General features: G+C 46.9%; 2 protein-coding genes across 2 annotated transcripts in view; one reads left to right on the top strand and one right to left on the bottom strand.

The window, feature by feature from the left end:
- The window catches only part of TFIP11 (tuftelin interacting protein 11), an 8,415-nt gene extending 282 nt beyond the window's left edge, over positions 1-8,133 (top strand). Inside the window, exons 2-12 of the mRNA XM_010190338.1 lie at positions 293-446; positions 1,257-1,413; positions 1,946-2,073; positions 2,545-2,697; positions 2,786-3,295; positions 3,903-4,009; positions 4,246-4,414; positions 4,606-4,849; positions 5,495-5,637; positions 5,935-6,100; positions 7,692-8,133. Of these exons, the coding sequence (XP_010188640.1) occupies positions 293-446; positions 1,257-1,413; positions 1,946-2,073; positions 2,545-2,697; positions 2,786-3,295; positions 3,903-4,009; positions 4,246-4,414; positions 4,606-4,849; positions 5,495-5,637; positions 5,935-6,100; positions 7,692-8,047 (2,287 nt within the window). The 3' untranslated portion in view covers positions 8,048-8,133. The remainder of the gene's footprint in view (positions 1-292; positions 447-1,256; positions 1,414-1,945; positions 2,074-2,544; positions 2,698-2,785; positions 3,296-3,902; positions 4,010-4,245; positions 4,415-4,605; positions 4,850-5,494; positions 5,638-5,934; positions 6,101-7,691) is intronic.
- Positions 8,134-9,081: 948 nt separating this feature from the next.
- SRRD (SRR1 domain containing) lies at positions 9,082-10,402 on the bottom strand (the record flags this gene model as incomplete). The annotated part of the gene is made up of 5 exons (XM_010190337.1): positions 9,082-9,306; positions 9,588-9,633; positions 9,858-10,012; positions 10,097-10,195; positions 10,280-10,402. Coding segments are annotated over 5 exons (648 nt in total), but the record flags the coding sequence as incomplete, so codon positions are not given.
- Positions 10,403-10,406: the final 4 nt, after the last annotated feature.

Below are 10,406 nucleotides of genomic sequence, written 5' to 3'. Positions count from 1 at the left end.
TGGGCACGGATCGGGTGGTTGCCCCGCTCAGTGGAGGCTGTAAAGGCCCTGCGGAACAGCCCGGCCAGGGGAGTGGGCAGCCGTGGAGTGCACAGAGCTGCCTGTGGGGACTTTGCTTGTGCAAGCATGTTCTGGCTGCCCAGGGATGCTCATTACCTGACAAAAGCTGCTTGTCGGTTTTTAATATTTAATTTTAAGGGGGATTCTAAGGCATAGGAGTCCCCAGGCTGCTGTAGGAACGTGCAGTGATCAGCGGAAACAGAATTCCCTCACAGGTTGTGTTTTGGTGTAGCTCCAGGGATTACTCGGCCCCCGTGAACTTCATCAGTGCCGGGCTGAAAAAGTCAGCAGCTGAGGATATGTCGGATGAAGACTCTGACGAGGACGAAAAGCCTATTAAGCAGGAAGAAATCCCCAAAGAGTTTGTGCCAAAGAAGTTAAAAACAGTGAGTTATCCAGGAAGTTTTTCATTCTGTGTAATGGATTTATGAAACTTAGACTGAAACAAGGATGGAGCACTAATGAAGGGAAGAAATAATTAAAACCAGAGAACCACACGTGACAGCATGCAGTTAAGGGAGGTGTTCTCTGTGTCTTGTGGGGCTACTCTGATGTGTCACTGTGTGTCCTTGGGAACATCAGTCCTTTTGGGCTCCTCCTTGATATTCCCTTTAGTCAATTGAGGTCTAATAAAAGAATATCCATGGCTTACTACGTTTCAGAGACTTACAAAAAATAAAAAAATCTCACAGAGAACTATGACAGATCCAGGTATGGCATAGATTAAAAATCAAAGTCTTATTTTCAGTTACCAAACGCAGAAAGATGTGGGAATCAGCTTCAGCTAAAGTCAGTGATCAAGCCTTGTGACTGGCAGCTTGTCATTCTAAGCTTGTCAGGATTTCCCTTTTCCATCTAAAGAATTTTGGGGAACTCCTCAGATCTGGGGCATTTTACATGAGTGCAGGAGTTGTGAGCTGGGCGGTGTGGTGACAACTGAATCACTTCTGGGAAGAACCTTCCTTTGGAGTGAAATTATACAGAACTTGGTTATTTGTTCTCTGGAGACATTCAAAACCCGCCTGGCCATGTTCCTGTGTGACCTGGTCATGAGGATCCTGCTCTGGCAGGGGTTGGACTGGATGAGCTTTCGAGGTCCCTTCCAACTCCTCATATTCTGTGACTTTGTGATGCTGATGTTTTAAGGTGTTGTGTGGTTTTCTTTTAAGGTTTTTTTTGTTTAATTGTTTTAACAGGGTGGTAATTTCAAGCCTAGTCAGAAAGGCTTTGTAGGGGGGACCAAATCTTTCGTGGATTTTGGCAGCTGGGAGAGACACACTAAAGGAATTGGGCAGAAGCTTCTCCAGAAGATGGGTTACGTCCCTGGAAGAGGTCTCGGGAAGAATGCTCAAGGTACTGTGGTGTGTGTTTGGTCATTTATTGTTAACTAGTCCTTTGGAGAAGAGATTGGATTCTTTAAAGAACTGCCTTCTCTAGGTGGCTTACAGCTTCATTCTTGTTTTCTTGCATCTCCTGCAAGTGATCTGGGTCCTTATGAAAAGATTGAATTACGTTTCAATTACCATAAGCCAATTTTATGCTCTTGTTATTTTGCAAGAGAAAAAGAGAGAGGAAAAAAGGGGGGGAGAAATTCCCAAGGTAGTCAGCTGACAGAGAAGGAGCTGTTATTTTATGTGACAGAATAAAAAAAGCAATGAAACACAGATGTGAATAATGCTCTGCTTTGGGTTTTTTGGTGTGTGCTGAAATGAAATCATTTTGTAGCCACTGTGAAATCAGTGAAGTGGTAGAAATGATGATGGAGGCAGAGTACCAGGCTGGCTGGTGGTGCAGATCTGATATTTCAGGGTACTGTAGGAAAAGCACTCGCTGTTCTCTCTTGATAAATAAACTGCTCCTCCTGACCTAACTACCATCCTTCTAGGTATTATCAATCCAATTGAGGCCAAACAAAGAAAAGGCAAAGGAGCTGTGGGGGCGTACGGTTCTGAGCGAACCAGCCAGTCTTTGCAAGACTTCCCTGTTGTGGACTCAGAAGAAGAAGCTGAGGAGGTATTTCTGTGATTCTTGCTGTATCTGTTTGCCTCTTGCGTTGTACCTACAAAATTCAGTTCTGGTGTCAGCTTCTGTGTCAGAACTGGGCTAATTTTAGATAAGAAACTGTAGCACATTAATTTCATTTAGACACCTTTTTCTTGTCACTGTGATGTTCTTTGTTGTTTCTGGCTCATTTTACTCCAGTAGTCGTGCTAGAACTCCCCTTCAAAGACTCAGGTAAATAATCTTTGTCTTTTGTTTAAATTAAAACCAAAAAGATCAGAAGTGTACTGCTAGTATTGTGAATAGAGGATACATGACTGGACCACAGCATCCAAACCAATTTTTCACTGAGTTTTGCCACTTTCGTAGTTATTTTGCTGTACTTTTGGTCTGGATCTGATGGTCCTTTTCCTGCAGAAAATAGAGGGAAATGTGGGTTGTGACAAAGAGCAGCCACCACATCTACTCTTTGCCTTTGTTTAGGAATTTCAAAAGGAGCTCAGTCAGTGGCGGAAGGATCCTAACGGAGGCAAGAAAAAGCCCAAATACAGCTATAAGACAGTAGAAGAACTGAAAGCCAAGGGTAGGATCAGCAAGCAGCTTTCAGCCCCTCAGAAGGAGCTGTCTCAAGTCAAGGTAAGGTTTTTAAGGGATTTCCTCCTTTTTTAAACGGGAGATACAATTTAATTTTTTTTGAGAGATGTTTGTTCTTGTTTGTTGGAAGGTTATAGACATGACTGGCCGGGAACAGAAGGTTTACTACAGCTACAGTCAAATCAGCCACAAGCACAATATCCCAGATGACAACCCTCAGCAGCCGCTGGGCAAGGACTCCAAGCCCCAAGGCTTTGCCTTGCCGGAGCTGGAGCACAACTTGCAGCTTCTGATTGACATCACGGAGCAGGAGATCATCCAGAACGACCGGCAGCTGCAGTATGAGAGAGACATGGTTGTCAACCTGAGCCACGAGATACAGAAGATGTCTGAAGTTCTCTCGCACGAGGCGACAGCGATTAGCAATCTCAGCAAGGTGCTGGAGATGGTGGAAGAGTGTGAGAGGCGGATGCAGCCCGGCTGTGAAAACCCCTTAACCTTGGATGAGTGCGCAAAGATTTTTGAGACGCTTCAAGACAAGTACTATGAAGAGTACAGGATGTCTGATCGGGTAGACCTGGCAGTAGCCATAGTCTATCCTCTCATGAAAGATTACTTCAAGAACTGGGATCCACTCAAGGTGTGTATTAGTTTGATTTATCTACAGTTCTTGGTGGCTTGAGTAGTCTTTATTATATTGACTCCCCCCCACCACTCCTTGCCCCAAATTCCTGATCAGGTCTGGAGAGAAAGGGAAAAACCAAAACCAAACCACACTTGGCACCCACTCTCAGGCATTTGCTATGACTGAAGGCTACGGTTCTGGAAAGCAACTAACAATTTAGGAGCTTGTAAGGTTAAAATCAATCCCTTCCATGGGTGTTGGGAAGAAAACGTAGATGACAGCTAAGTCTGTAGCTCTTGCTTCTTAGCAAAAGCAGGAGAGGTCTGTCTTGCAGGTAGTCAGATGTGCCCTGTCTGTTCTTAGTGCCAGGAAAGGGTCTGAATTTTCTCTGTACACCTGAAGAAGTTCAGACTATCCCCTTTTCCCTGGAGGCGTGTTAGACCCATAAAGTGGGTTTTTCCTCTTGTAGGACTTTACTAAACACAGCTGCAAGCTCCTAGCTTGCCTTCTGAGCAGGCAAGAAAGCTGTCTGTAGCAGAGTGTACCATCAGCCTGCTCTTTGTAGATACCAGCTGAAATTAATGAAAAACGATAAAAGCCACTCATGCCTTGTCATTTCCAGGACTGTTCATACGGCACAGAGATCATAGCCAAGTGGAAGAGCCTTTTGGAAAACGATCATCTGTTATCACACGGTGGGCAGGACCTCTCAACAGATGCTTTTCACAGGTAAGGAGCAAATGAGTCACACTTTGCGTGGCATCTTCAAGCGCAGCTTCCTCAGGGATGGAAAAGTACAGATACAAATGTGCTTTCCAGATGATTCTCTTGATGTGTGTGTTAAAATCCAGCTGTCAGCTATATAAGTAGAAGTAGCTTTTAAGTAACAGTTACCATTTGGTTTATTTAGGCCTGGGGCTATAGCTTTAAGCTTAGCTTTGATTTATTTATATTCTTTTCTCCAGACTGATGTGGGAAATCTGGATGCCATATGTCAGGAACATAGTGGCGCAGTGGCAACCGAGGAACTGTGGATCAATGGTGGATTTCTTGGATAGCTGGGTAAACGTCGTCCCTGTCTGGATACTGGAAAACATTCTGGATCAGCTCATCTTCCCCAAGCTACAGAAAGAGGTAAGATGAGAGTGTTAGCATAAATCCATGCTCTGAACCAGTATTTGAATTTGTCAACTACTAAGATACTGGTTTACTACCTCTGCTGATGCATTTAGGAGTTAGGGGGTTGCATTGTGGGGGTTTTCACATGTAGTAAGACTCACTGATAGAGAACAGGCTTATTTTAATCTTCTCTGTTTTGCCTCAAGGTCGAAAGCTGGAATCCTCTGACAGACACGGTCCCAATCCATTCGTGGATCCATCCCTGGCTTCCTCTGATGCAGGCACGATTAGAGCCGCTGTATTCTCCCATCCGAAACAAGCTGGCCAACGCACTGCAGAAGTGGCATCCCAGTGACTCCTCCGCCAAACTTATCCTGCAGCCCTGGAAAGATGTGTTCACACCTGGGTCATGGGAGGCTTTCATGGTCAAAAACATTGTGCCTAAACTAGGTGAGACAAGCCTAGGCACGATGCGTTTCAGGAATCTGCTGGTTGCCACCTTCCCCCTTACACTAGAACAGACCTGTGTTGATGTGGTTGCCATTGTTACTTTAAAGAATAAGTTTGGGCCAAGCTTGCACCTTCCTTTCTGCTACTAGTACTGTGCATTTTTTTCAGAGGCAGACATTTTAGACTGGGGAAGTGCTATAATTATTCTCAGTGTTTTCTGTCTTTTCTAAATCATCAGATTCCTCTGTTCTTCAGCTGACAAGAATATCTGATAGCTGTCAGATAGTGTCAAGCTGTAAAACATCTCTGTTGCTCCTGCATTCTTTAATCTGTGCTAATGGCTTTGATGCTGAGGTTTCATAATTCACCGTTCAGCCATGCAAACTGCCTGAAAGGCTCTGTTGTCCTAAAAACAGTCAAAATGCTTTTAAGTTTCTCAGTTCTGGCAGCAAATTGTAATCAGTGGAAATGGAGGTGCACTGTTTTGGTGGCAGGGAGCAGCCAAATGGTTTAAAGAGCCCAAATGTCCCTTAGGGTAATACATAGTACAGGTGCTCCTCAAATGATGTGTGTTAGTAGTGAAATAGGTCGGGCGCTGACAAAACTGATTCAAACTCTCTTCTAACTCTTCTCCCCCTTTCCTAGGGATGTGTTTGAACGAACTCATCATAAACCCCCACCAGCAGCACATGGATGCCTTCTACTGGGTGGTTGACTGGGAGGGGATGATTTCTGTCTCCAGTCTTGTTGGGCTGCTGGAGAAACACTTCTTCCCAAAGTGGCTGCAGGTGAGAAACTTATCAAGGTTGAGTGAATGGGTTTGATTCACTGTGAAGTGTCGTGGTGCCTGTTGCCTAGTAATTGCTGCCCCAGTGCTGAAATAGATTTAACTAGTTTGGTTTAACTGCCAGATGGGGTGATTTCCACTCATAGCTCCATGTGCATCAGAACAGATTATTTCCTGAGACTGTGACAGTCATTTATTTTACTGAAAGCTCAGTAATAAATAAGTTAAATGGTAATAAGGACTCTGTTCCATAAATGTACCTGTCCCGCCACATTTCATCTGTCATTTTGTTTTGCAGGTGCTGTGCTCTTGGCTTAGTAACAGCCCCAATTATGAAGAGATTACAAAGTGGTACTTGGGTTGGAAGTCCATGTTTTCAGACCAAGTGTTAGCACATCCGTCAATCAAAGACAAATTTAACGAAGCTCTTGATATCATGAACCGGGCTGTCTCTTCCAGTGTTGGTAAGTGGCTTGTGATGGCTCTGCTTGCTGCACTGGCAGCACAACAACACTTGGTTCTTGTGAGTCTGTATTTAGGCATGGCCCTGCTAATCCGCAGTGTAGCAGCTCCCGTGAGCAGGGAAATTGGAAGTGTGTTTTATCTTATTGTGTCCATCAATAATAATAATTAATGGCTTGAAAATTGTCTGTGAACTGAAGCAGAAGGAGATTTTTGGTGGCTGCCTGTGCCATTAAGCAACTGATTCTCTTTCAGCCTTGCTTGATTATGGTGTGGTTTATGTCAGGCACTGAGAGACCAGTGATTTAAATCTGATACTGACTTCTGAAGCTATAATTTGTTGGGGTTTTTTTCTTTACGGTGTGATACTGGTTCTTCTCCTGAGCTTTAGAGCAGTGCCCTTTCCCTCCACATGACTCTCCCTGTGATCTGAAAGAGATTGTTAGGAATTTGCTGGGAATTAAGCTGTATACAAGAGAAGGTCTTGCCCTGTCTTCCAAGACTGAGAACTCCTGTCCTGTGTCCTCCCTACCCACTTGGTGTACGGTGGGATGGAGAATCTGCATCAGGACCATGGAGGATTCCTTGAGGTCTGTTTTAAGGGTTGTATGGTTTTACCACAAATAAACATAACTACAGGTAAGTGTTGCAGAAAGAGGAATTCACCCGTTAGGAAATTTCTGGCGTGGTACTCGTGCAGCCACAGAGCGAACTGGGGCTGATAGCGAAAGTGCTTCTGACACAATGCTGCTTCCTGCAGTGTGGTTCTGCTCCCCCCTTGGCCTGGTTTTGCAACAGTCACTGTTGGTAACCCAGCAGTGGCACATGGGGACCACAGGCCAGGTTTTGGCTTTGAGGAGTACTTTTTGCTGTTCACATTTTCCCTTTGCCAGTAGCAGCGCAGCATCCTCCTCTCCTGTGCGTGCTCAAGTGTGTTTTGGGATTGTATCAAATCCTGTTGCTTATGCTGCAGTTCTCAAATTCACCTAGCTAGTCTATGATGTATTAGCATTAATAGCATAAAACTTAATCAGAATGCGTAAAGGAGGATCCAGAACGTTATGGATTGACTTTAATGTGTCCAGGACTGGACTTTACCCATAGACCTTCCACCAGAAATGGACTGGGACCTTATTTTCACAGAATCACAGAATCGCTCGGTTGGAAAAGACCTCTGAGATCATCACGTCCAACCGTTCCTGTCTACCCCCTAAACCATATCCCTGAGTACCTCGTCTACCCGCTCCTTAAACACATCCAGGGATGGTGACTCCACCACCTCCCTGGGCAGCCTGTGCCAGCTTCTGACAACCCTCTCAGGAAAGAACTTCCTCCTTATCTCTAACCTGAACCTCCCTTGGCACAGCTTGGTGCCGTTTCCCCTTGTTCTATCCCCCATCACCTGGGAGAAGAGCCCAGCACCCACCTCTCTACAACCTCCCTTGAGGCAGTTGTAGGTGGTGATGAGGTCTCCCCTCAGCCTTCTCTTCTCCAGGCTAAACAAGCCCAGTTCCCTCAGCCGCTCCTCATCAGGCTTGTTCTCCAGAGCCCTCACCATCCTTGTGTTTTCACGTGTTTTGTCTCTCCAAACAGGTGGGTACATGCAGCCAGGCGCTCGAGAGAACATCGCCTACCTCACTCACACCGAGCGGAGGAAAGACTTTCAGTACGAAGCCATGCAGGAGTGTCGTGAGGCTGAGAACATGGCCCAGCGCGGCATCGGCATGGCTGCCAGCTCCGTGCCCATGAACTTTAAGGACCTCATTCAGACAAAAGCGGAGGAGCACAACATTGTTTTTATGCCCGTGATTGGAAAGCGGCACGAAGGGAAACAGTTGTATACGTTTGGACGGATTGTCATTTACATCGACAGAGGCGTTGTGTTTGTACAAGGGGAAAAGACTTGGGTGCCGACCTCTCTCCAGAGTCTCATTGACATGGCCAAGTGAGGCCCCTGCTCCGAACTGTGAAGATCATCTCACCAATATTTTTAGTGTAACTGTCGCAGAATAAAAAAGCTGCAGATTTGTAAAGAGAGCCAAACTGTAGCTGCATGCCGGGATTTTATTTTTTTTTAAGAAGAGCTGTTCAGGCAGTGTCAAGAGATGAAATTACAGGTGGAAGTCGGTGCTAAGGGAGGAACGAGCAGTTCTGATGCTTGTGTAACTGCCAGCGGTGATAGAGGTTTATCTGCAGGTTAGAAGGGCCCACGGGAAGCGATTTTCTGCACCAGCAGCAGAGCGAGGGCTCATTTAGCTGAGTCCTGAAGGTCTCCAGCGACTGAGATGTCACAGCTTCTCCTTGCCCTGGCAGCAAGTAACTGTCCTGACAACGTCCCACGTGCAGCCAGGACTCGTCCCACCTTTCCTGGGGTGAGCTGATGGCTCCTTCAGCCTGGTGCCTGCCTGCAGGTCATCAGCTGCTCTGGGTGCCCTCTGCTCTGTCAGCACAGAGCTGAAAGAAGGCAGCTTTTCCCAGCAGCACACAGTTTAGGGCACAGAGATAAGGGAGGGAAACTGAGGCTTTTTTTCCCCTATATCCCTATTTTATTTTCCTCGATTCCTCACAGAAGAACAGATAAAGTGGTGATTTCAGTAGCACTGAGCAACTGATAACTTTTATAAGCCTGCATCTGGAACTAGACACCAATACCTTTAACTGCAACACCCTCTCCTGTAATTCCCCCTTCCTGATGCTTTGAAATGTGTGTAGTACGTGCAAAAGCTTTGAATTGTGCATGAAAGGGTGATCAGAAGAGCAATCACCAAGTACAGATGGCTTCAAAAGCCAGTTTTAGTTAAATTAGTTTGCTATAGAAGTGACTACAAGTCAAAGCGCAGCTTTACCTTTTATTAAAAAATGAAGATACAAAAATGTCCCATCACACTCAGTGCTTTTGGCGGAGCACAAGGACACTGTCAGTGCTTGAGTTTCACCACACAGCTGCTGTGGGAAGAGATGCAGCCCCAAGGCCCCCCTGAGGTCAGGACCTGGCAGCAGTGGGACTGCGCTGCTCTGCGCTCTCCTCCTTTCTGATGATCTCCAAGTCCTCACATTCTTGGTATGTCGGCTCCTCCACGCAGTCCCAGACCTCAGGGGAGAGTTCCTTCAGTTTTTGCAAGGGAAACCAGTGGACAGAGGTGTCGTTGAAGGTGTCCAGGTACCGAGGGTGAGTGGGGAGCGCCGCCTCCTCTGTCCCTTTCAAGACCTAAAGAGCATTTGGGGGAAAAGTTATGGACAACAGAGGACTTCTCTGCAAAGTTAAGAGTCAGTGAAGATGGCAATGGTGTTATGTTAACCTCGTTAACCTCAACCCTTATGCAGCGTGTTCTGTGGATAATGTAGAATGATCCTAAAGTGCTTCATTTTTATATCAAAAAAAGGTTTTTAAAATAACCACCCTCCTCTTTCCATTTGCAATTAATTTCTTTTCTCATTAAAAGGTGTTTTGTCAACACAAACCAATGTTAAAAAATGAGTGGCTCATACCTTTGCTATGTAAGAATAATCTCTCTCCAGTATTCTTGACAACAGTCTAGAATAACAGAAGGTAACCAGCATTAGCCATGACACTCCTGTGAATTTAGAGAACTTTTTTGAACGTGTGTGCCATGGGAAAGGTGCGAGATGGCTGATGACTGCAAACAGGACAGCAAGTTGAAAATGAGCAACATCTGGAAATCAGTGTTAGAAGTTACAGAAAACGAGTGAAAGGAGCAGGGAGAGGAAAGCCTGGCTGGAGGCAGCAGAACCTCTCACCTCTCCTCAATGCCCCTGAAGCTGTTCCCCACGATGACCATTTTGGAGAGGGCCCCTGCCGACCAGTTCCTCCAGAGCAGGTTGTTGTACAGGGCCTTCCCGCAGTGCACCATGTAGAACAGCGTGGCCGAGCCCCCCACGCCGTGCTTCCCTTCCTGCATGGAAACCAGCGGCTCCCGTTACAGCCCGGAACGGTGCTAGCCCCTCACCGGGTCCCGGCACCCCAGTGGACCCCTCACCTCGTTGTCCGGGAGCAGCTGCAGCCCCAGTTGCCCCAGCGCTGCCACCTCCGCGGCGGCGAAGGCGGGGTCGAAGAGGGAGCACTGACCGGGGGGCCCCTGCGGGGAGAGACCGGCGGCGGTAGGCGGGGGCCGGGGCAACGGGGGCCTCCGGTTCCCCCTCCGGTTTCCCCCAGTGCTCACCCCCAGCTCCTCCAGCAGCAGCAGCAGGAACGCCAGCTGTGCCCGGGCGACGGGGCAATCGCTGAACCGGCCTAGCCCGTAGCAGACACAGCGGGCGGGCGGCTCCGCGCTCCCGTTCAGCGGGGCT

Source organism: Mesitornis unicolor, unplaced genomic scaffold (assembly GCF_000695765.1).
Source record: "Mesitornis unicolor isolate BGI_N332 unplaced genomic scaffold, ASM69576v1 scaffold1698, whole genome shotgun sequence".
Classification (NCBI taxonomy): Eukaryota; Metazoa; Chordata; class Aves; order Mesitornithiformes; family Mesitornithidae; genus Mesitornis; species Mesitornis unicolor.
The sequence above is the reverse complement of the archived record's forward strand: the minus strand, read 5'-3'. Positions and strand labels throughout refer to the sequence as shown.